Source organism: Xiphophorus couchianus, chromosome 19 (assembly GCF_001444195.1).
Source record: "Xiphophorus couchianus chromosome 19, X_couchianus-1.0, whole genome shotgun sequence".
In the NCBI taxonomy this organism is placed as follows: domain Eukaryota; kingdom Metazoa; phylum Chordata; class Actinopteri; order Cyprinodontiformes; family Poeciliidae; genus Xiphophorus; species Xiphophorus couchianus.
Window position 1 is genome coordinate 14,437,940 of NC_040246.1, and position 25,493 is coordinate 14,463,432.

Below are 25,493 nucleotides of genomic sequence, written 5' to 3' on the forward strand. Positions count from 1 at the left end.
CAAGGAATATATCACTCTGTGTGCTGATTATATGTAATACAGAAGTTTCACTTTCTGAGATAACTAGCAAGAAATATTGCACTTTTATGCAATGTTCCATATTTTTAGATGTATCTGTAGTTCAAGACTTTTTACACATCTTTACTAGGGATGTTGCTAGTTTTTTTTTTCATAAAGAATTGAATGGATTGATGGATGGATGAGTTTAATTACGCTCAGATATTTTTTGTTTGCATAAAAATATATAAACAGATTTCAAAGGACTCAAAAACATCCCCAAACAACTTTTGAGGTAAAACGTAACGTTCAGAATGTTCACCATGGATGATGTCTGTTTATGCTCTGGACAGACAAACAAAAAAGGCAAAGGCAAAGTCAAAGCGTGGGAACATAATATTTATTCCCTCCATCTTTTACTCATGACACATAATCTACAACAAGTAGCCCTTTTCCTAAAAAATCTGTATTAAGGCAACAAAGTCCATTAAACCTCTTGTTTCTGCCTGAAAACACCAAAAGGTTTTTGGGAAATGCTCAGAGTTTGGAGCTAAAGAACTGTTCAACATGATAAAAGAAGAGTCCCTTGTGTCTTTGGGGCTTGTATTTTTGTCCCAAATAGAAAATCTGTCCAATCTTTGAGCAGATAGATCCTGCAGGACTGAGGATAAAATGCAGTCTTTGATTCTCACAAAAGGATCTTGTAGTAGTCATCTTTATAGCTGTACAAGACCACCACAGCCACCCTGAAAAAGGACAACATGTGTTTGTTATATTGAGAAGGGGAAAAAAACGTACACTCGACATCCAAATGGAACATTTCAAAATCAGAACAATGAAATTTAGCCAGGAGGTTTTCCGGGAACTTTATTAAGAAGTAAGTCCTGTTTAGCAAGAGGATGTAACTTTGCCAGGAGCACATCTCAAAAGAGACAGAGCCTTGCATGTCGCAGTATATTTGAACAAAACCCCTATGTGAGTCATAAAAATTACTTGTGAAGTTACCAAGCTAAATAAATAAATCCAACAAGAACTAAGTAAAGGAGGAAGGTAGAAAATAACCTCAGCTAAATTTTTTATTTTTTTTACAAAACAAACAAAAAGAAAAAACAAAGAAAAGCCTCACACCTATAATAACTATGTTAACTGTCTAAGAACAGCCTTTCAGAGCCGCCAGAATGGCTGTGGGCGAGTTGAAACAGCAGTGAAGATGTCGGTTTACATGCAATAGTTCTGACTCAAAGAAAAGGTCACTGCCTTTAAACCCGTCCAAGATAAGTTTAGTTTATGATTCCGCTGCAGCAAGGTGACTGCTGTGAAAACCCTTTACCCCGCTCATCTGGCCTTAGCTGCCTGTCCCTCACATTCAACAAAAACATGTACACGAAAGGATAAAAAACAGATGCAAAATGTATACATCGTCTCTGGCTCTGTGGCCCGGTTTATCAGTGAGGCCTTGTGCTCCCCCTAAACAGCAACGCAAACACAAAGCAGAGATGGGAAATTGAAACCAACTGCGTTGGAGAGACTTTGATTTTTCCTGTTGCCGTCTCATTCATGACACTGGCTCTGGGGAGCTGGCCTGAGTTGGACAGCTGAGGTGTTATGATCCAGACGCCAGAAGACCAAACAAGGCGAATCCTTTGCCAGATTTCACCTCAGGAAACAGGATCAACGGGGGATTTAGTGTTCTTCAAGGTGGTGGTTATCTGTCTAACAGCGCTCTTTGAAGCTCTGGCTGTCACCGTTACACCTGGTGTCGGGGAGTGGCAGTTGCCTACAAAGGAGGTTTTTTATGTTTTTTTTTAATCATCCTTTAACCCATTTACCTGTTTAGTTTTGGCTCTTTTTTTCTTTTTCTTTTTAGCCAAAACGAGTTTAAATTTTTTATGTATATATTTAAGAACATATATTATGAAAATCTAGTACTTGAAAGCCTAAAAATCTTTTTAATTAAAAATAAGCTAATCAGCATCCTCCTACAGATAAGAAATTCCAGTGCTACAAAGATGTTTATGTTGGTGAGCATAAACACAAACAAGTTGGTTGAATTGATTTCTCTTCATTCAACCAACAGCATCATCTATTTCTGAGCTAAATGAAGGAAGAGATATTTTATCTTCCTGTCCAACAACCTTAAGAGTAGCATTAACTTAAAGTGATTTTTAGGGCGAAATGACATGTGAGAAACAGAAAAATCATGTAACTGATTATTTGAGGAAACATTTTAGTGAGTTTGTATTTACCACTGAAAATTAGACAAAATTGATTGATTAGTTAAAAAAAAAAGGAAATCGAGTTAAAATTGTGAAGGTATGATTGATGAAAAAGGAAGATTTCTTCTACCTCAGAAAATTAAAGGGTGATCAAAAAGGATAATATTCTTCCCAAGACATTGCTATATCCACAAATACTAAGTGAGAGAGTCAACATTCTAGATTTGCAGGAGCGGCTGAAAAAGAACACAACTTTTTGCACATCTTTAGTTCACTGTTAGGAACTAAAACTGACAGCTAACCTTTTCACAATCTTAAAATGGTGGATCTCATCACAGATGGACTTCAGGTAGCGCTGCTTTGGGAGACGAGAGAGCAGAGTCTTGACGGTGCTGTTGAACTGTTCTTCACTGTCAAACTGGAAATAAAAATATAAAAAGCAAACTTGAAAGCTACCTGATCTGAATAATAATAAAGACTGAATGATTGTGAACAAGAACAGACACACAAACTGAACAAAAACAAACTCATAAAAAGAATTAAAGCTGTAATTGAAATCATAAGAGAGTTGATTTTTTTTTTGTGGGGGAAGTTTCGAGGGGTGTGGAGCAGGAGGCAGAGAGGAGATGCAAAATTTTTCAGATTTTCTTCCATTTCACAACATCGAATTGTTCCATAAAATGAAGTCCTGAATGAAGTCCATAAATACATACATACAGTTCTTGCTTTTTGGAAAATTCAGGAAACAGACTTTTCCAAGGTGCTGTATATCATATACTGTAATGCAGTATACAAGCTGTTTCTTATTTTAAGCCATCATATTTTTAAAGATTTGAATGAGTTTTTTGTGTGATTTGAGCTAATTTTTCATATGGAGACATCCATCGCCAACAAACACCATGTACATTCATGTGTGTCATGCATCCTTCCTGTTGCCTTAAACGTGTGTAGAAAAGGAAAATCTGTATGAGTGACTGGGTCAGGCTTTTGCTTATAAGACCACTGTTTTAAGAGCATTTCCTAACTTTCTCTGTGTTTCTTCACTTTATAATTAGACTTCGTGGAAGGGAAACTGAAACTTTATGAGCAAAAGGTCCCAGTAAGGAGTTTGGAATGTGAATATAAACACCTCCTAACAGTGTGTTTTGTTAATTGCAGCACATGTCGGTCACCTATGTTTGCCAAATTAGACTTTTTTTCTGTCTATGGAAATATGCAGGGGAGTTTCCTCACTTTGCTCCTCATGGGACGCGGCTGCAAAGGAAGGAGACGGGATTCCCTTTTCCTGTATAGGATCTTGGACGTTTGCTGGCCATTCTTTCCTTCCCCACCCTCCCTCACAGCCCTCACTGGGATCCAAAAAATTTATGAACTGTGCTGTGCTTTTGATGAAGCTAGTAGGGAACCCACCTCCAGAGACAGGAAGTTTATCAGCGTTTCCTTCTGCAGGTCCACCTGCGGGATGAAAAACAAGAAAAGTTTCAAAACAGAGCCTTATCTCACACTCTAAGTAAACATCAAACTCCACAGAACACAATGCATTACATATTTAGACTGATACTGTTATTGTGGAAAGAGGCCTAATGGCTTGTTGGATTCATTCTGCTGCATTCCAGACTGGACAATTAGGCACAGGGTTCCTACATGTTTGACCATATTCTGCATTTTTCCAGAGTCCTCTATCCATTTGGACATGCTCTCAAAGTATAAATATAGAAGTTCAGGTCACACTGTAACTACAAAGAATGGCTAAATGGAAAGGTGGGTGAATGGATGGATGGTCAAATGAAGTTTGGAAGACTTTTGATTATTTTGTTTTCACACATCACATTTAGTTTCTGTGTCTGTTCACTTAATCATAATGACTTTATCTGATCTTTTACATCACAAAAAAGGAATATGAAATTTTGAAATACTAACAATATTTACTTTAGTTTCTGCTGCTGAGGAACCCTGTTAATATGCAACAACAGAGACTCAAAGCTGCTCACAGCATCAAACTCATTAAGCCTGTTATGTTTCACCAGCTCCTGTTTAGTGCTGCAGCAGAGATTCAGTTTAGATTCAAACAGGGCTCAGGCATATTCCTGAAATACGCAGCCCCATTATAATTAAGGCAAGCGGGAAGGTTTATCCATGGATATTATGCCCTAATCTGCAAAACGACTGTAAATAAACTCAATATGGCAGCCATTTACACCCAACCCCCCACGTCCAACAAGGTTAAGCAAGCTGCCTTCTCTGCGGTGTGTATTGTTCTGTGGCTACTGGAACGGATTCACAGCCATCTCTCCACCAGCGGGGGATCGAAGCGTGACTAGAAAAGGGCACTACTCTCCATGATGTTTGTTGTTTTAGCCATCAAAAACCCTTTCCCTGTTCTGTGATTTCACACATGAATTGAGCAGATAAGGTGGAAGAGAAAACAACAAAATAAAGAAACAGAGGACTTACTGCAAGGACCTCGATGTTGTTGCTCTTGTTCTGCAAATTGCTCCCCAGATTCTGTAATCTGGTCTGAATCTAAAGAAAGGGAAACAAATACGGCATACATAAGAGAAAAGGAAAAGCAAATAATAGTTCTTCCCGTGAAAATAAAATATCTGGAAATAATATTGTCACCTAGTCTTTTTCTAAATAAACTTCCGGGATGGCTTTGAGCTACAGGAAATATTTTCTTAACTAGAATAGTGCTCTCTCACAGAAACAAGAAAATGAAAACCTATGAAACAGCTTTTCATTAGGGAAACATAGTCACAGCTATGTTTCCCTATAACTGTGACTATGTTTCTACTTTATAGCTGTGACTTTACCCGATATGGACAACCTGATATGTTGCAAGTTAAGATAGCTGTTAAGAAAACAGCATTTGGTTGTAGTTATAAACAGTGCATAGTGTTAAAAGTGCCTATCTTGTTAATTAGAGCAGAAAAAAGTAAAAGTAGCAAGAGACTTTTAATCCGATATTAAGTGTCAGTGTGAAAAAATGCATACAAATGATATAAGACGAAAGTATTTTAGAGATGCAGAGAGAAAATCATATGGTGGTGGAATTTTTGGATTTTATGCTTAACCAACAATTTGGCAGCTCTTTGGCTATCTGATTTTCAATTGGTGGATCCACCAGATTTCTGATAATAACAAGCTGACATAGGCCAGATTCCAAATACGGTGCAATGAAAACTGATATCCCACCTACTGATGTCATTTCAAAACAAACATATTCTTTCACTTTATTTCAGAAAATTATAACAAATAGGCAAGAACTAGTTTATGTTGGAGATGTAAAGTTCATAGCAAATTTTTATGGGTTAAAGTATGAACATGTATGAAAAGCTTTTTAGTTTTCGTCTGCATAACGATTTTACTTATTTGTTAGATTTGTAGAGATGCAAAAAGACCAACATTCCTAAATTTTGGTCTGCTTTTGATAGATCTGCTTTATTCTTCAACAAGAAATCAAAATTGGCTAAAATTGTAATTTTGAGGTTAACAAAACTAATGAACTAACTAATCTTATTGGTGCATCTGCTAAATAGACATTTTAAATATGTCTATCTAAAACATTAAACATTCAGAAATTGATTTGGTAGATAAAGTGAAGGTGTTGTTTGTGTATTAATAACCTGAGCCTCATATCGTCTTCTTGCACTTGCGGAAACTTTCTCTGGACTGATGACGTTAACTTTCATGTTGGTGCTACCGCCATGTTGCTCCAAAGAGCCTGAAAACAGTTTTCCACATTTACCATGTTATTAGAGGACTGGGCGAGAGCACGTTTATCTGAGTTACAGCCCAACAGTATGAAAACAGAAAGCGGTTTGTGTTACGGTGCTGTAGGACTGTTCTCAGTACCAGTGTTGTTAAGCTGTGATCCTTTAGGGTTCTGGAGGCTTATGCTCTCAGTCATTTCTCTGCAGGGGAACAAGAAGAGAATTCATGAGATGGAAAACCTCATAAATCTTTTTGAGCAATCTGAGCTGCACATTACACAGATTTCTTTACCTGATGCTTCTCTCGTCAAATACTTTGGTCCGGCATTTCTGAATGATGTGGTCCACCAAGTCCCACTCTGGAATTCTCTTCTCAGACTGCCTGTCTTTCTCAAAGGATTTCACCTGGGAACACAGAATTCTTCTAACATACTGCCATTCAAAAACATTCAGGTATTTCGTGCACAGTTATCTTCAACAGTAATGCTTTCTGCAGAAAACACACAAAACAAGTTTTATTCTCAAATCACAATACACCTTAGATGTCGGTGAAACAAAAACAAAAAAAAGGATCCAGGGCACTTTGTTGATTTACCTTCACATAGTTTCCATCTTTGTCAGAAACAAGTGCCATGCAAGTAATGCCAGCCAGTCTGCAGTGCTCCAACAGTGTCTCCTGAGACTGAACACGAAAAGATAAATTTTTATTCGCTTTAAAAGGAACATCTCAGTTTTAAATGTCAAAGATAAAATGCAACAGAGCTTTCACTGTTGGTACTCAACAACATTGGCTTGTGTGAGTCTTGAACGTCTAAGAACTACACCCCTCAGACAGCTTACAGTTCTCAAACCAAGTACAAGAACTATTACAGAATAAGAAAGCAAGAATCTTGATTCAAGAAGGAAATGCAACATAAATGCAGAATCAAAACCTCATGATGCGAATTCTGCTGTAGCCATTTGCACAGTGTTGTGTTCAAGGCTGGTCAGCTCTATGCAGCAATTTATGCAAAACAAGCCCTAAATAAGTACAAAGTGCATACATTGTAAACAGTAAATGGACTTTCTCTTCAGTTGGCTGATATTTCTATATAAATGTTTTTTAGCTGTCTTATATTTCATTTTCTAAGCTATTTGCCTTGTAATGGTATAACTTTTTTGTTTCACCTTTTCTCACAACCTCTCTCTGACTGCATTATGTCAAAGGTAAGTTATCGCCTGAAAGGCCTTAGCTGACACCACAGAGGCGGGTTTGCCATATTAGGCAAATAAAGAGTGAAACCATCACCAGAGCATGGATAAAAGCTGTGGATTATTTCTGTTAATATGCAACCACATGAGCGGCATTAACAGTTCTAGCAAGAGGGGATTTATGCCTGAGAAGTCTACAAAAAAGGTAAAAAGCTAAAAACGTTTTACTGGTTCATGCATAATCAACAAGAAACTGTAATTGGCAATATAATTGCTTTAAGCAAGAGTCAAACTTTCCTAATTGCTTCGGAATACTGACACGCCCCTACAAAAGACAATGAGAACATTTAAAGCACATATTGACTGCACTGATGGAAAGTTTAGACAACAATACGTTATACTGAGTAGAGAAAGAATAGAGGAAGGATTAAAATGCTGGTACTGGGTGGTGGCTGGCAGGCTGTTTGTCAAATAAAGATTGTGACAGAAGCATGGCACCAGAACTCCTAGTCCTTACTCCAAACACCTTCATATTGATGGGAGTGATCTCAGCTTGGCCAAACTTCCAAATTCAGTCAAATTATTGCAAATCAGAACTCAAAGCACTTTCTTAAAAGTGGTTCTGATAAAACACCGGCAGGGTCAGTCAGTTAGCTAAACAACTCTGTGACATTTGAGTTTGCCTATTTTCTGTCAAATGCCACTATAAGCATACAGCTGGGGACAAAAGCAACAACTTCCTCCAGTAAGTCAGGTGTTGCCCTCTGCAGGCAGGAAGAGATGATTGCATTTCAGCAAACTAAGTATAACCAAAAATAAAAAAATAAATGTGGGATTGAGTTTGGGTATACAGAAGGCTTAGTTGGTAATCATTAAATATTTTTCGAGACTGCAGGGTAAAATCGCATCCCTCAACAGAAAGAAGAATAGCATATATTTAAGAGTTTGCTTTAATGGAAATTTCTGTGTTATTACTTGTACTTTCGTTACCAGAGTTCTTTTTGACATGTATTACTTTTCTGTGTCTTTCTCAGCATTTTTGGTTTTATTGGATTGGTGCAGCAGAGAGACAGACAGGATATGGGGAGAAGGATTGCAGGGGTATTATATCCTGCAATGGTCTGGCTGCCTATAAAAATATTTTTACGCTCATGTGGTATTTGGCTAAACTGTTGAGCAATTTGGTGGTAAAGTAAAACATATTTATGACAATAGTATCAAATTATAGACTTAAAATGCTTGATATGGCTATAATAGACAAGAACCAACAATACTAAGAACAAAACGCCTAAAAAGCTGGTATGATCACAAATTCATGAGAAAAAAGAAAGCTTGCATATTTTGTATGCATCAAGACTTTTTAGACTGCTCTTATTTTCTCACAACCTTTTCAATTTAGTTTTATCATTAATACGTGGTAGAATTGTAGGTGTTATTAAAGTAATTTTAGAATCTTATAAAGGCCATACAATTAATACAAAAACACTCAAAAATCTACAGACGAAAATATTTTTTAGTGGGACTGCATTCAGAAACATGCTGGCAGTGTCGCAGTGTGGGCCTGCTGGGATGGAAGGATGCAATCACATTTTTGTTTGATACAAATTTCATTAAATATTATTGCTTATTTGTTATATTTTTCATACACAATTAAGTCAGCCTGCTGACCTGTAACACATCGTAGGCAAGGTCGGCAGAAACGCTTGAGTTCCACAGCTTCTGGACAACACTAATGGCTTTGGACATTGAGGAATGCCCAACTGGGACCACCAGGACATCACAGGAACTCACCACCAGCTAAAACAAAGAACAAGTATAATTAATTGCTAATTACAGCAAAAACAAAAAATTATTGTAAAGACAAATATTAGAAATGCTTATTGTTAGGAGTTAAAATAAAACATAAATTACTAAGTTTCCCTTCTTAAATATAAAATAGAGATAAATTGCTGTGCCCCCTTAAATAACTCCTGGGAGTGACGATGTGCAATGATCATAGTTATTAACGTGTTTCTAAAAGTGGCACCATGGCAGCCGACGGCTGCAAAAAGGTATCATTAAATATGAAACTCTGCCTGCTGCTCCTCCATTACAATAATTAGGAATTTCAGATTTCTGTGCTTTTATGTGTCTGTCTCTCTCACTGGCTCCTCCATATTGGCCATGGCACCATAGACTTTGTCCAGAGCAATGCTGGCCCCCACTGCGTTGGGGACCGGCACAGTGGAAGCTGGTCCTCGGAATGCCAGGATCTAAACAAAAACATAAAAAAAGACAAAATAAGTGGGACATATATCAACAACACTGACTCATGTATTGTGTCGTGATTTTGGATTTGAAATGTTGGTGGTTGACTTTAAAACCTACCAGGTGATCATAGCGTCCTCCAGCAGCTATGATGTCTGGTGCAGTTCGCTTTCGTTTCTTGATAAACGCCACAAACTGGAAGATGACTCCAGAGTGATGCTGCACCTTGTACACCAAACCTAAGTTAACAATAACCTATAAAATAGAAAAACCTGTATTAAAAAAAATAAGAAAACATAGATAGCTAAGGATTTTTTTGCTGCTTTAAAACTCAAAATTACCTTTAGTTTAACACCCAGTCTTTTCAGGAGGACGGTGAGCTCCTCCAGGTCCTTGAGGCCCTGCTTGGCCAGCTGAGTGACGGCTGTCTTCTGTTTGGTGAGCGATGTCAGCAGCGGTGCCAGCTCTTGCAAACTGCCCTTCTGCTCTATGTACTTGTACAATGTTTGCAGCTGAAAACACAACACAAGGAGAGTTTTGGCTTGTCCATGCTTGATATGCAAAAATCTCCCTTCAAAGCTGAGCATATTTGAAGGCACCAAGTGTACACTTACAGTGTTGGTTGAAAGGGAAAAGTTGCAGAACTTTGCCTCAACCTCACCTCTGGTCAGCTTTTCATTCTGCAGCAAATGTGTGATAAAGTTACTGTTACATTAATTACAGGAAAAAAACACATTTTAATTTAAATATTTTGTATTTTAGCACCAAAAAATCTAACTGTATCTGAAATTAAGTCAATATATCATATTATAAACATACTGTACAACATGTCATTATTTGTGTAACAAAATAGAAATTAGAGAATTAGAAGCAGTTTTTGTATACAAATTGCTTTATTTAACTGGGGTTTGTAGCTATTCGTTTATGCCCAGCTTCTTTAACCTCACACATCTCAGTCTTAATGGACTGAGATATTCATTATGCAATTCTTTTTAAACAAGGTCACACTTATGATACTCTTTTATGATTTAATTATTTAAATTTCATGACCCATTGCATTTTTATCACATAAATAATCACAGCTTAAAACTGAATATTTAGTTTGACTTAAAACATACTAAACAGACGATTCAGCTCTCTAGTTAGTTTCCACCATGATTGCTTCATACGTGTAATCTTATGTGTAATATAAGCTGGACTAACCCTAGCATCACAGAGTATGCTGGATGCCTGGCTCAGTTTGTCCTCCGGGACGCCACTGTGGAGTAGGATGGCCTTCAGTAAGCTGGTGTGGTTCAAGTAGATGTTATAGTTCCTCTCCTGCAAACACAAACACACCTTTAACCCTCTCAGCTGCAATTACAGTCCATCTTCACACAATGAGCACCTCTGAATAATAACTGTTGTGTCCGGCAGCAAACATTCTTTAAAGCTTTCACACAAAGACCGGGACAGTGCAGAGGATCAGAAACAGGATGCATGAGGGATGTAATAGAGGCTAGACACAAGGCTGTCTGAGTTTATAAGGTGTGGAAAAAGAGCCGGGCTGGAGACTGACGCAGCTCTGCGATGGATGCAGACAGGAAATGGACTATACTATACCCTCCTTCCAAGGAGGGAAGGAAGTGGACAAAGTAACGCAGAGTAGATTTACTACATAAACAATAAATACAATGTTAATCAGCCATCTTTTCACACATTTTGGTATGTTAGGAATGTGAATGGGAAGTGAGAAGGAAAAAACAAGAGTTGAAGCAGAGCTGATGGCATTTTTGTAGGAGGACATACAAGAATGGCAGAATGACGCATAAACTAAATGTTCAATCTGAAAACAGCAAACAGGAGGAGGAAACAGGATGAAAAAATACAAGCAGTAAATGTGAAAATAACCTGAAGAGCAGGAAACTCCTGGATTATTTCAGAGACGGTGTAAATGGTCTCGGCGTCCGGGAGCAGGCTGTTGGTGACGGGTGTGATGATGTCAAACGTGCACTCCAGAATCTCCCTCGGGTGTGCACGATCCAGCTTTCTGGGTCGGAACACACGTTCAATGCAGTACCTGGACAGAAATGAACACTCAGAGACTTTGCTTCTACTCAGGATGAGAATTCAGTCTTTAAGACCCACACTTTTATTAAGTTTTGAGTAAAATTAACTTCAGTGACCAGCACACTTCACCTTTTAACTTACACAGTCAAACATACAAATGCACCAATTAGGCTTTTTCAGGTCAACAAAGATTTCTCATTTTCCCTTCATAAAAAACAGAAAATATGTTGTGCAGGTTCTTTGATAGAGTTTTGAATCCAAACAAAAGAGAGTAACTAACAAGATTATGCAACACTGCATATGTCCACTAACACAGAAGCACTTACAGATGCACTTATAGACTGAAAATGAGTTCCTAGTTTTGATGAATACACTGATCTAGAAAAAAAATATCTGAATCTTCAGTGTTTCATCACTTATCAGACCTGTGAAAGGGAAAACAGGATGTTTCCTTTAATGCATCTTAACACAAAATATGTTTTGGTTTGTGGTGTTGCATTGTGTGGACAAACGTGATCTCACAGATTTCTGTGCAATGACCCCTAATTGTCTGCACTCATATCTCATGACATCTAGTTGTGATAATTTTGTTTTTGTTAAATACAATAAATGTTATATTAATATAATATTAATAGAATTAATTAGTCTTAGCTTTCCTAGAAATAAAATTGTGATTGGTATAACATAGAACAAAAAATTATCTCTTTGAATATCAATGCATGTTTAGCTTTAAAACAAATTACCAACTTTACCTCTTCAGTTGTGTTATATTGTTGCGGGCAACAAATCGTGCAAACGCCATCTGAAGTGGAAAAAAATGGGTTGAGACACTGTGCAGTAATAATGACAGTAAAGTCAGAGAATATGTAGCTGTAATCAATCACTGTGTAGACACTACATTTGGTCCTCAGGGTTTCCTGAAGCAGCTGCTGATCGCTGCCTCCAACCGTGTGCATTTGCATTTGAACCACACATTCATGAGTGTGTGTGGTATGTTTGTAGAACTCACATGAAGGTCATGGGGCAGTGTGACCAGCATTCCACTGTGGTCCATAAAGCAGGCCAGCTCGCTGCTATCATACAACTTCCTGTTTCTGGGGAGAAGCATTGGCGTGTGAAGTCGTACTGCACCTGAGGACACATTACATCTATAAGAAAAAAACTCAAAGAGAACATGCAGGCAGATACAAAGAGCACAGCTTGAGGATGGAAAGGAACACAAACACATGCACAGAATCTGTGCCGCCTGACAGTGAACCTATTGTTTAGCTGCCTCACACTGAACCAGATGTTGGGGTCTTCAAAACAGACCAAGAGCAGGTCAAGGGGTGCAAGTAGCTCGGGATGATGAGTAAACACTGACTCATGTTCGCATGCACACATGTATGCTTACCGTGCTTCTTAAAGATTCTGGTGATGCTTTCATACACATGTTGCTGCAATTTGGAGATGCTGAAGTTGAAGTTGCCCTGAAGGGAGAGCAAACAAACAACCTCTGTTAGAGGGGTTATTACGACATGTAAAAAAGTTCCTGTGCGCCTGTTAGAGAGGGTAGGGAGAAAAAAATGAGAGAACAGTGAAAGTAATGAGTCTGCAGTGACATCTTCAGGTATAGAGGGGGAAATGAACAAGAAGGAACAAAGATTTGCCCCAGCTTTTATATTTCTGAGGTTTCTGATTGAATTTAAAATTAATTAACTTAAGTAAAAATGACCCTTTTATAAATTAAAAAGATAACAAATAACTAGCTTTTAGGTTATTTAGGAAATATTTACTTCTTCAAATACAATTTACTTACACAAAATGGTTTTGAAATAAAAAAAACACAAAGTTCTTTCAGACTGTAGCTTTCCTATAAATGCCACAGATGGCAGGAATCAAAATGAGGTAATTCTCTGTACTTTGTGAGAATATTTCATCTTGTTAGCATAGTGATGGACTAGTGACCTATTTTAAAAAAAAGCTCCACTGGCGCATATCTGACACACTTTAGAGGTCTTTGACTGTCATTTGTTAAAACTGAATACTGCATCAGATTTAAGAAGGAAATCATGAATTTGCACAAAACACTGATTATTATATGATCCTGATGAGCATTTAGGGAGATTTTAATATGACAAAAGGCTATTTGAAGTTTAATTAATTATTCACTGATATATTCCAAGTTTTATGAATTTACAAGTTAGGTGATAAATCTCAGTTAGCCAGCTGGACAGAGTCTCATGACAACAGATGATTACACTGTCATAAATTAGGTTTCCCAAAATGCTAAAGGACACAGAGTGTATGAAGCACAGATGAAAACAGTACCTTGTGCATGTCCATGTCATAAGCATAATCCATGACTGGTGTGGTGTTTTGGGAAAACAGCTGCCCCACCATGGTGCGATAAGCCTTGCCATTGATATTAGCCATGGTGTGCTGCAACACTTCATGAAGCTCTGACTCCTCCATCTGAGGCGGCGGCAGCAGTTCGCTCTTCAGTAACTCCTGGGTGGTGGGTCGAAGGGCTGGGTCATGCTTCAGCAGCCACTCTATTACCTTCCTCTAACAATGGAGAATGGCACCATACTGTTAAAGTGCAGCTTCAAAGTGTGGAGGACAGAGAATTGTATCACATGTTGTGGTTCAGTTCTCACCAGTGTTCCTTGTTCATGTTCAGGAAAGTCTTCTGGGAAGGAAATTGACTCCTGCAGTATTTAAAGAAATAGAAATGAATTAGAACTCAGGTTTAGATAAAAGCATTTAGCTCAAATTGTTTCTCATGACGTACCATCCGTAGTTGGCTCAGGACGGAGATTCGCTCTGCACCCGTCACAAACGGCCTGTAGGACATCTCAAAGAGAATGATGCCCAGACTAAACAGATCAACTTTCTGTGGAAAAATAAGATTGAAGTCAACATTAAGATGTAAGAAACAAAATATGACTGAATTATTCTAGTTTTGGAAAGAAATGTGAATTTGAGTTTCTTTCCTGGTTATATGTGGCTTTGGTGTTTCCTTGGACCTCTGGACTGACATAAAGGGCTGTTCCAACCATTCCTGTCATGTTACCTAAAAGTAGTAGTGCAAAACTAAATGTTTGTGTCAGGGATGGGAATCGAACTTCCATAGTTATCAGAACTAAAGAGTTATTCAGTGTGTCAAAACTCCACCTGAAGGGTCTGGTTTGGCCATCACAGCTGAGCTGCTGTCCTCCAGTTCAAATTTACCTGCTGCCTGTTTGAAAAAAAAATGTAAAGCTCAAACCATGACTATTTTACACACTTTCAGTTAGGCAGTCTCCATAACATACCACATTAGCAGGATGATCTGTAGCCAGACCAAAGTCTCCGATTTTTACATGGTCTTGGGAATCCAGGAAGATATTCACAGGCTTCAAGTCCCGATGAATCATGCCCTAAAAGAGATTAAAAATTTTAAATGACTGAAAATATTGATTTAATATTTACACTGCAATGTATTTAGATTCCAGACCTGCTCATGGATGTAAGCAAGACCATCCAGAATCTCCCTGAACAGCCTCCATAACCGATTTCTGTCCAGGTATAGACTTTGATCTATTGTGTCTCTTAAAGTGCTTTTTTCACAGTATTCCATCTGTCAGGGTCACAGGAAAATCATAAATCAATCAATATTTATTCATAATGCATAATTAAAATGCCAACACAAGCCCCTTTACATCAGATTATCATCAGAACTGAAGAGCCGAACTGATGACAATTTTGAGAATGAAGACATGAAAATTCAAACAGCAAAGTGTCTGAAACTGAAAAATTAATGACAAAAATAAAACCGCAAAAAATAAAAAAGGAATAAAAAGCAAAGGTTAAAGAACAATCTTAATATTCAATCTAAGTAAGATAATTATTTTTATTGCATAAATGTAATAATTTCAAATAAACTTTAATCAAGCTAAAACTATATTAAGTCTAAAGATATGGTTATAATTTGAGAATAAATAGAGATTTTTATGTTTAAAACAAGCTTGTTTTGATTTTTAAAGACAAAACATTCACAACAAAAGTCAAAACGTTCAGTAGGAAAAGTTGATCAGAAAAGAGCCGCTTACCTGTATGTACAAGTAATGTGCTATAGAAAGCTGCTGATCAGAATCTGAGCTCTCAGTTGTGCTGGTTGTTGTCGGCCTTTTTTTTGGCTCCATCTGTAAATACATACACAATATGTTTACAGCTCCAGCCTGAAATTACTAATGCAAAAAACAGAATACAATTTACTGGGGCTTATTAGTTCAAACATTTTACAGTGAGAATATGGTGGTGTTTAACTCCAAGCTGCCTGCAGTGCATCAATATGTGTGCATTTTAGAGTGTGTTTGGGTGAATGTCAAGTGTAAAAGCCTTAAAAGTGGTCTATATGAATAGAAAAGTGTTACATAAGTTTATGTAATTTATAAATTTACTTTAATTAGGACCACATAGTTTGACATTATTCCAAAGAATGCAGCTGATGTGCCGTTCAGAACATTTACAGCTACTGCTTATTGTTAATTCTCAACCCGCATTGGGCTTTTACATAATTATCTCAATCATCAACTACCCACAATTACATTAAAGTATTAAATAAACTACACCAACACGGTAATAAAGATAAATAAATAAACATGTAGAAAATGTTCAGACTTGTGATATGTCGTCTGTGCTGTCATCCCCATTGTCGAAGATAATGTCACTCCTCGAGTCGCTGTCTGACGGTCTGAATAGAAACAAAAAAAAATGAACAGGAAACATTTGAAATGTGTAAAAATTTTGTCCCAAAAAATTCTAAGCAAATTTTTTTTTTTTAAACTTACAAAAACGATGCACCAAATACATCATCCTCATAATCGTCTTCGTCTTCATCACTCGACTGGTGCCCGCTGCACTTGGCACTGGAGGACCTCTCGATGGAGGTGGACCACTCCACAGAGCTCGACACGGCGGGAGGTGGGGCGAGGTCCTCCACATTGTCAGGCAGGCCGAGCTCATTGAGGCGGCGCGGCGGGTCGCGTGCCTGGGGATGTTTGTCGGGCGTGCTCTGAGGCTCCGAGCTGTCGCTGTTGCTCAGTACTCCCATAGAGGGCAACTCGTGCCGCTCGATCCAGGCGTTGTAATAGCGAACAATGTTCTCATGGTTCAGGCGGGAAAGTAGAGTCACTTCCCCTTTGATGCGCCTGAACTGCTTACTGGCTGGATTGACCTGGATTCGCTTCACAGCATAGTAACAACCGTCCAGCTTGTTTTGTACCTGGGCATAAAAACAGTTTAAACAGAACAAAATGGAGTTTTAATTGTGGTGATGAAGATCTCTTAATTTCAATTTAGGGAAAAAAAAGGTGTTTACCTTAATTACAGCTCCAAAGGCCCCTTTTCCCAGAAGCTGTAGCTCCTCAAACTCATCAAAGTAGCGAGAAAACTGCCTCTGCATCCCTGAGCTGAACAGAGCATCAAAAATGTGGCTGCGGGGAACAACGGTTGATCCAAAGTCCACTGCCAGATCTAGAGAAGAAATAATTTTATGTGAAATCTTTACTTGCAAATGTTAAATGGTCCACAATCACCAGTGCTTTCAAAATTTCTTAGTAAAAAACTACTTTATATTTACTTCTTCAAAAAACAACATAAATGTGAACTGTTACAACCTAAAAGAATCAAATGTTATGGAAGTTAAACAAAATTTGTAAAATTGGTGACACGAGAGTCTTACTCTTTTTCCAAAACCCAAACCAGTCAATCAGTCCAACACTCCAAAGTCAGACATAAAAAGCAGAAAACATTCCACACTAAAGCGGATCAACTCTCATTGAACCATGCCTATATTGAATGTTTTGATAAAAATGTACTTAATCTAGCAATATCAATGTAAAGTTTATTTAGATAGCACTTTTAAAAACAGGTTACAACTGCACCAAAGTGCTGTACAGCTGTACAAAGACAAAAACACAACAGAATAAATTGACAAACAGAAAATAAAAATAAAACATCACAACTGAAAAGTCAATTTTGCTTAACTTATTGTTCTCCAGTTTGGAATAATTTTGTCAACTCACCTTCTGGACTGGTGTCCTGGTACTGAGGAAGGTTTTTAGGTGAAGGGGGCTTGAGGAAAGAGTGGTCCAAAAGCTGTTGAGTAGTCCAGCGGTCAGCATCATTCAGGCAGATGCATCTAAAGACAAAAATATAGTGGGTCAGGTATCATAATAAAGAATTATTCACACACTACTAAATCTGCTTTAATATTTTTAAAAATAAACTACAATGTGATAAAAATACATTAAATATTTATGTTTATCTTGCTACTACCACTGTTACAATAAAGAAAATAATAATTCCATTATCTGGGGAGATAAATTGCTTATTGTTTCATTGATAGCCTTTTATCTCCCAGATAACACAATGATTTTTGAAAATATTTTCTTTCTTAAAACCTAATAAAAAATCCAGGCGGTGACTTTTTGGGAAATGCAGTGTATTAATAATTAATATCCTGAAACTGTTATGAAACAAATTCAAAAGAAAAAAAAAAAAAACACAAATACCAAGAAGATTTGTCGTAAAATACTAGTGCAAGAAAGTGGTGAAAGTGCTAATTCATACATACTTGTGGAGGAAATCCTGAAAATCAGCAGGCAGGCTGTTTGGTACAGTAAATGGATACTCCTTCACTTCTTTACCCTGACTTAGAGCCAGCAGCATCAGCCCCAGGTTCCACACATCCCCCTTCTTCCCGGTTTTTGTTGGCAATGCTGTATCCTCGGAAAAACGGACCCGGGCTTGATCAAAAATGTCTTCTTTGCAGACATCAGCAAACCTTTTTGATAAGCTGTAGTCTGTCAGTCTAATGTTCCCCTCAGAGTCTACCAGCACACTGGAGGCGCCCAGCTGTTTGTGGACCACAGAGTTGGAGTGAAGGTAGTTGAGGGCGGCCAGTAGCTGAGCCGTGTAATGGCAAAGTTTATCCAGAGGAACTGGGGTCCCACTAGTCAGGCTTTGGTTTAGGTTGATCCCAGGTACATGCTCCACCAGCAGGTTCACCATGATACATTCCTCCTTTTCAGTGGAGCACAGCGCCATGTAATGCACCAAGTTTGGATGATCTAGTCGCAGGAGGGAGTTGAACTCATTCTCTGCAGCATGAATCTGCAAGAAATTTAACAAAAAAAAGGTTTATGGTTAAAAGTTTTAAGCTAACCCAAGTTGGACCAGCAGTCTGAGGCTATTTCCAGGGTTCCTGGACATTTTCATGAGAGCATTCCATACCAATTCAAATTTCCAGAGAAGAAAGAAAGAGAACATTTATTTAGGATAAGAAAGGACAAGAACAAGGAAGGAAAGAAATAAAAAAGAATGGAAAAGATAAAAGGAAAAAAGGGAATAAATAAAGGATAAGAAAAGGTGGACACAATACGAAGTAAAGAAAGTAAGGACAGAAGGTAGGAAGGGACAAATGACGGACACACAGAAAAACCTCAAAGAAGAAGGGACAAAAGTCAAGAAGAATGGGGCCTGAGGTGACAGGTAAGGAAGGAAGAATGAAGGACACAAATAAAAAAAAGTAATGAAACCCCATTTAAACAATTGGAATGGGGAATAACATCTTAGAATATATATTTTCCAGACAGCACAAGAATCCTGTGATCTGCAGAGACTCTAGTTGGAACAACATTTCTGACACTGGGACATCCTGAACATCAACCAGTGAGTGAGTTCAATGGTACACAATTTTTACTGCCATAATTTTAGTTTATACGTTTCATTTTGTATAATGCATATTTTTTGTTATGACATTTATTTTGAAAGGTTTAAGTAGAAAGTGGAACCCAGCATATTTGCTGGGGCATCAGGAAAAAATGCATGGAGTATGGAAGCATGACTATAGCAAGCGGCTGTAGAAAAGTTATTTAAGTTTATAGAATTTATAGAATAATCTCATTTCTATCTTGAAAGAAGGGTCAGCCAGCGAGGTATGTTTACATGTTTTTGTATAATTTTTTATGCCGTTATTGTACTCATGACACCATCTCATTTAAATTTATGTTGTATTTTAGTTCGACGGTGGCGATGGTGTCAGTGGGACGAAAGTGGAGTTGTAACAAGAACAACTTTAAAGATTTACATTAAAGCCGACTTCATACCATCATTTAAACAAACTCTTTATTGCCATTAAGAAGAGGTGAAAGTGATAACAAGCATAACACTAATCTAAACCAAGTAACACTGATGAAATGTAAAAGAGTTGATTTTACAAACAAATACTATGTGGCACTGATTTTATAAACTCAAATGTGTTTGACTCAGGACTCTGTATCAACAAATATCTAGAATCTAGGACCGAACGTCTTGATCAGGACATCCATACAAATTATTTTGATTATTTTCATCTTTCAAGATAAAAATTGCAAAGTACTTAAACAGGAAATTAAAACACAACACACCAAACACAAAGGCAGCTACTTGCCTGTTTTTTACAGCCCTCAAGTTTTCCTTTCTCCTGGCTGGTGAAGAATTTGCCCATCTTCTTGCTCCAGCGCAGTGACCACTCATAGATCACAGAAAATTCTCCAGAGTTCGCTTCAAAACCACAGTAAACACTCCGTCCAAGTCGTTCGCTCTCACCTGTCAGAAACAAACACTCAGATTCTCTCGTGACTAATAGGCAATATTTACAAAATAGAAGAAAGGTCTTGTACCAAGTCTGCCAGGTCTCACCTAACATTTTCCCTTTGTGGACAGCAAGTTCTCCAAAAACGCTGCTGCTGAAGTGAAGCAGCTCCTGTGTGCGGTGGTTGTCTTCATTCACTGTGTCGCGTCTAGAAACAAACATAATTCAGGCATTACTGCAGTAATGTTGAGGATATGGCAGTGTTTGTGAGGGTGGCACACCTGTGGCGTGTATTAGAGGTAGTGCGACGACAATTAATAACAGCTTTCTTGGCTTCAGTCAGTTCAGTAGTTAGTCCACTGGGGCTGGGTGGATTCCCCAACACAGACGAAGTTTGCTCCATGCTCTCAAGTCGCTCCTGTAAATTAAAAAAAAAAGAACTATTAGGGATGATCAGTAATATTTTTAGATTTTTTAAGAGAATATCTCACCTATTTGCTTTCATGCTTTTTGTAGACTAACACAAGTATAGTAAGCTGACATTAACAAACATGCTATGCATTGCTTGATAAAATCAATTAATAGTGCTCCTTTACTCTCTATATCATGATTGTTCATATTTTTGATGTCTATAAAAGCTAACTGATATATTTGTCTGTCTTGCAAGCAACAATGAAGTGAATCAGTTTTTTAAGTATGTGAAAGCTTCTGTTCTTGTATGTTTTATAAGATTTTGTGATGCAAGATCTTCATGTTTTACTGTGTTTCTATGACAATAACTGATAAATACCTGTTTGGCCATTTCTTTTCTTTTCTTTTCCTCTCGCTTCTCCACTTCTCTCTTTTGGATTACAGCCATGATCTCTTTTTTCTACAAAGATAAATATGAAACACTCAATATAATGGATATAAAATACTATAAATAAAGTATAATATCTTAAATATGCAGCCAGATTCAGATTTTATGGCTCCTATTCAGGGACAAGTGCTTAATGGTTTTGATTGAAATGCACAGAAAAGCCAACTTAAAACAAGGGAAGAACTGAATAAAACAAATTTGTAAAGCTTAATATTTTGCTTTTACTAAAACAAAAAACACCAGATGAATCACATTAGAGCATCACTTTACATAACAGCAACAAAGTAAGAACGTCTCCTCACCATTTCCTCTTCCTGCTTGCGCTGCTGGTCCATCCTCTGTTTCTCCTCCAGGGCCCTTTTCTCCTCCTGCCTCCTCTGGTTCTTCAGCATCTCTTCATGAAAGGACCGCGGCGGGGGCTTGTTGTGCTCACTCAGGAAGCCTTGGATGTAGTCTGCTAGCTCGTAAATCATCACCTGGCAGAGGGAGAGAAGTTAATGACCAGAAATTGGTGTACCATATGTAACTATGTGGTTTATCCTCACCTCCCCGCATCGTGCCGCTGCCAGCTTGGTTAGTTCACTCTGGAGATTCTGGAGGTTCTCATTTGAAAGGCCTTTGGCATTCTTCAGCTCCAGCTCTGGAGGCCTGTTGGTGGACCATAATATTTTTATCATTTAATGATGCAACCTCTACAATGGATCTTTGTAATTCTTTGAGGCTAATCACAAGCAGGCACATGGGAAGCTCACTGTTCCCTAAGAGATCTCTAACTCTGTTCTCTCATGCAAGTCCATGAGGATAAAATCTAGATAACTTGCTTTAATACTAGAGGTGGATTAAAATATCCAGTTAAAACTAAAAAATATTTGCTGAAGTTTTTGCTAATATGTGTAAAGATAAATATTGTTTGCAATAATTCTGTTTTTGTTTACTGGTTTAATTTTAGCCTACTGGTTTTATTTTAGAAATATCTGAACTTCCATTATTAAAAGCACTAGAATTGCTTCTGTTACTGTCATGTCCCACACTGAGGGTTCTCACAAAGGTCCCATTACTTATTCACACTCAGAATTGCACATTTTTAGGTAGTTTTCACTAAACTGATTTACATCTTGTAGCAAAAGCCTGAAAAGCAGTTCAGGTTTGTACTCACGCGTCCGGGTACGTGGGAGGGCATTTCACCAGCAGGTCCACGGTCACGTAACACTCCTGCCCATTATTCAGCCCACTGGGCCGCAGGCAGAGGTGCATCTCTGGAGGCCTTCTAACCTGAAAATCAAGTCAAATTTGATTTACAGTTGAAATTAGGCATTATACTGTTGGCTACTAAACCTAAAAGAAGTTTAATCTCAAGTTTTAGTGATTATCGTGATCATTGTGAGCTACAATTAATGCAGGTATCAGAGTTACCTTCCAGGGATCCTGGTTTCGCAAATCCTGGAAATCATCTCCAAAGATGGAAGCAATTGCTTCTAGTTCATGTTCCTGCTGTACTGTGTAGTCTTCTGTCCCATCTGTAGGAGTGTGCTGACTACTCATTCTTCTGCCTCTACAACTACATGGCAGTCCCCCTAGTCCTCGCTCACTTCCAGGCGTCAGAAAGAGGAAGCGCTGCTGCTACCGAGATGCCCTCCGCAAGCCCTCCAGCTCTCCGATACCCTGTAAGCTCAAACTTCAGAGCTTAACACGCACAAAGTATTGAAATTAAGTTGCGTTACTCTTTAATTTGCAGTTTAAAACTATCCACGAGCGACCATAACAACGTTGCAGCTCGCGCATGCCTGTTGAGAGATGTGTGTCGCATGTGAAACGTCACCACGTGGCGTTACCAAAAATAACCTCTAGAGGGCGGTGATGACTTGGTTCTGATGCTGAGAGTTTTTCCATTGAGTTAATTTATATGCATGAAATAAAACTAACTTATTGTAATTTCACTAAATAATTATTAGGACACATCAAAACAAGACAGTTTCATTTAGATATTCAACAAATTGGTGTAAAGAATGTAAAAGCACAAAATAGATAAAACATATGTTTGTTTAAATTCTGTGTTATCCAGGTCATTCAGTTCAATTCAGTTAAGTTCAATGACGTTTATGCATGTAGAACCAATTCACAACCATGTCATCTCCGGATACTTTATATACAAAAACAAAGTCAATTGATCCTAGTTATTAAACTACGGAGCCCTCTAGGGGACATGGGGATTTTTTTTTCTTTTGCGTTCCCTCGCAATACTTTTGCGTTACCTCGCAAAACTTTTGCGTTACCTCGCAATACTGTACTGGTCAGTTATGCAGCATAATTGAATACTGTAAGCCTTTCTTACGGTGGGCGCCGTACTTTCTGCTTTAATATAAGGTTATGTGAGGTTTTTCCATGAATGTTAGTATCTTTTTGTGAAATATCTGAAGTTTTATATCTTTCTTTAGGATAGAAAGGCACCACAAACCTACGATATAAACAGAAACCTTCCATAAGTAGGAAAGAAATAAAAACACATTATAATTTGGACTATTTCTGAGTTATTATCGCGGGTAATAAATCATCTGACAGTTTTGATTGTGTCTCTGTTGTGTTCATAGTCTGAATGGTTTAAAGAGCTGCTTTCAGTGCCGCTCCATCTTAGCCTTAGCAGACATAAACATGCAGTAAAAAATAAATCGATTTTCAATCAGTGTTTTGCACCAAACAGTTTTTACTGTTAACAAGTTTTTATTATTAAACACACGACAAACTAATGATGGTAAAGGGCCGCACTGGGTTAACTTGGGGAATCTCATCTGTCTGTGTATCAATCAACTCCAAACCTCTTCTTTATTCTGTCACAATTATCGATTTATTCCATTTTGATGATCAGGCTCCAAACTTTGCAAGGACTGACCGCCCCGCTCACCTGCTTCCTAATACACACAAAGCCAGTATCCTTCCCATTCATACCTGGTGACGTCACTCCCACGTCGACACACCTAAGTGTCAAAGCCGCTGCTCCTGTCATATCAATAATTACTTATTTCATTCATATGGCTCTTACAGAGCCTCAGTGAAAACTTGTTTATTATTGTTAACTGTTTGGTGCAAAACACTGATTGAAAATCGATTTATTTTTTACTGCATGTTTATGTCTGTTAAGGCGAAGATAGAGCGGGCGGCACTGAAAGCAGCTCTTTAAACCATTCAGACTAGAGCACAACAGAGACACAATCAAAACTGTCAGATGATTTATTACCCGCGATAATAACTCAGAAATAGTCCAAATTATAATGTATTTTTATTTCTTTCCTACTTACGGAAGGTTTCTGTTTATATCGTAGGTTTGTGGTGCCTTTCTATCCTAAAGAAAGATATAAAACTTCAGATATTTCACAAAAAGATACTAACATTCATGGAAAAACCTCACATAACCTTATATTAAAGCAGAAAGTACGGCGCCCACCGTAAGAAAGGCTTGCAGTATTCAATTATGCTGCATAACTGACCAGTACAGTATTGCGAGGTAACGCAAAAGGTTTTGCTAGGGAACGCAAACGTTTTGCGAGGTAACGCAAACGTTTTGCGAGGTAACGCAAAAGTATTGCGAGGGAACGCAAAAGTTTTGCGAGGTAACGCAAAAGTATTGCGAGGGAACGCAAAAGTATTGCGAGGTAACGCAAAAGAAAAAAAAAATCCCCATGTCCCCTAGAGGGCTCCGTACCGTACGTATTAAACAATACAGTCAAGTTATCATTATTTTTCAGACTTCAGGTTAAAAAAATGTTTTCTGTCTTAGAAAACCTACAGAGTGCTTAAAGTCATTGACTTTAAACATTCATCCCTGGACGAGTATGTAGTGACAGTAAACATTAACTCACACTGTGACTTTGCAGCAGTTCCTCATACCAAGCATGCATGTAACCGCCATGGAAAAGAAAATTCCCTGTAACAGGAAGAAACCTTGAGCAGAAACTGGCTCAGTGGGAGCAGCCATCTGCTACGACCAACTAGGTGTGAACAGGCACACACAAAAAAAGAAACAGAAACACTGATAGAAGGGTGCACTTTCTATGCTATGCTATGCTATGCTACGCTATGCTGTGCAATCCGAGTGATTAAAAAAACGCTGCTTTCTATTAATGACAAAAGTTACCTTTTTTTTTTTTACATTTTCTAGCAAGTTAACTTCTTCATATTTAAAAAGTGCAATAATGTGATTATTATAATTTTTGTAGCAGTTACACATTTTAATTGATTCAGGTCCTCTCATTGTGCTCTGCTGGAAACTCTTGATATCACTTAAATAGGCTCTTTTTTACATACTACTGTGTATTGATACCAGTTTCCCAATGCTACATAATAAGATCAGCTCATTTTAATGCATTTGAATTTTTGAAGTGGGCATATGTGAGATTTGCAGCTGTTATGTTATAACTGCACCATGTATTTTTTAACCTTTGTTGTAGTTCATTTTTCTGTGTGCAGTGGTTGCATTAGTAACTTTTTTGTGTCAGTATACTATGAATGTTTTTATTAGTTGTTTCTTTTCTACATAGAGAAACTCAACATAAAACAGGGTAAATTATGTATATTTAAGTCTATTTTAAATAGAAAGCTAGCTTGCTAAACATTGATATGATAGA

The 25,493-nt window shown here is 37.8% G+C and overlaps 1 protein-coding gene across 1 annotated transcript; it reads right to left on the minus strand.

Annotated features, from left to right (window-relative positions):
* Positions 1 to 378: 378 nt before the first annotated feature.
* Positions 379 to 22,686, minus strand: eif2ak4 (eukaryotic translation initiation factor 2 alpha kinase 4). The gene is made up of 39 exons (XM_028000732.1): positions 22,288 to 22,686; positions 22,031 to 22,146; positions 21,420 to 21,522; positions 21,177 to 21,350; positions 20,806 to 20,886; positions 20,297 to 20,433; positions 20,123 to 20,223; positions 19,872 to 20,029; positions 18,015 to 18,553; positions 17,464 to 17,579; positions 16,758 to 16,912; positions 16,228 to 16,661; positions 16,058 to 16,130; positions 15,487 to 15,579; positions 14,892 to 15,014; positions 14,710 to 14,814; positions 14,570 to 14,633; positions 14,389 to 14,468; positions 14,187 to 14,288; positions 14,053 to 14,103; positions 13,724 to 13,960; positions 12,807 to 12,882; positions 12,423 to 12,544; positions 12,166 to 12,215; positions 11,255 to 11,423; positions 10,568 to 10,684; positions 9,979 to 10,044; positions 9,706 to 9,876; positions 9,485 to 9,619; positions 9,262 to 9,369; positions 8,786 to 8,914; positions 6,522 to 6,608; positions 6,219 to 6,331; positions 6,069 to 6,127; positions 5,840 to 5,937; positions 4,668 to 4,736; positions 3,624 to 3,668; positions 2,516 to 2,631; positions 379 to 743 (listed from the first exon to the last, which is right to left on the minus strand). Exons 1-39 carry the CDS (start codon positions 22,414 to 22,416, stop codon positions 686 to 688), a joined length of 4,959 nt encoding a protein of 1,652 aa, XP_027856533.1. The 5' UTR covers positions 22,417 to 22,686; the 3' UTR covers positions 379 to 685.
* Between the last annotated feature and the right edge of the window lie 2,807 nt (positions 22,687 to 25,493).

Coding starts and splice junctions, on each gene's coding strand:
- eif2ak4 (XM_028000732.1), bottom strand. CDS start 22,416: ATGAGTAGTCAGCACACTCCTACAGATGGGACAGAAGACTACACAGTA. Junction 16,131..16,227: donor GTATTTGGTGCATCGTTTTT/GTAAGTTTAAAA, acceptor GTTTCTATTCAG/ACCGTCAGACAGCGACTCGA. Junction 9,877..9,978: donor TTTCCCTTTCAACCAACACT/GTAAGTGTACAC, acceptor TTGTGTTTTCAG/CTGCAAACATTGTACAAGTA.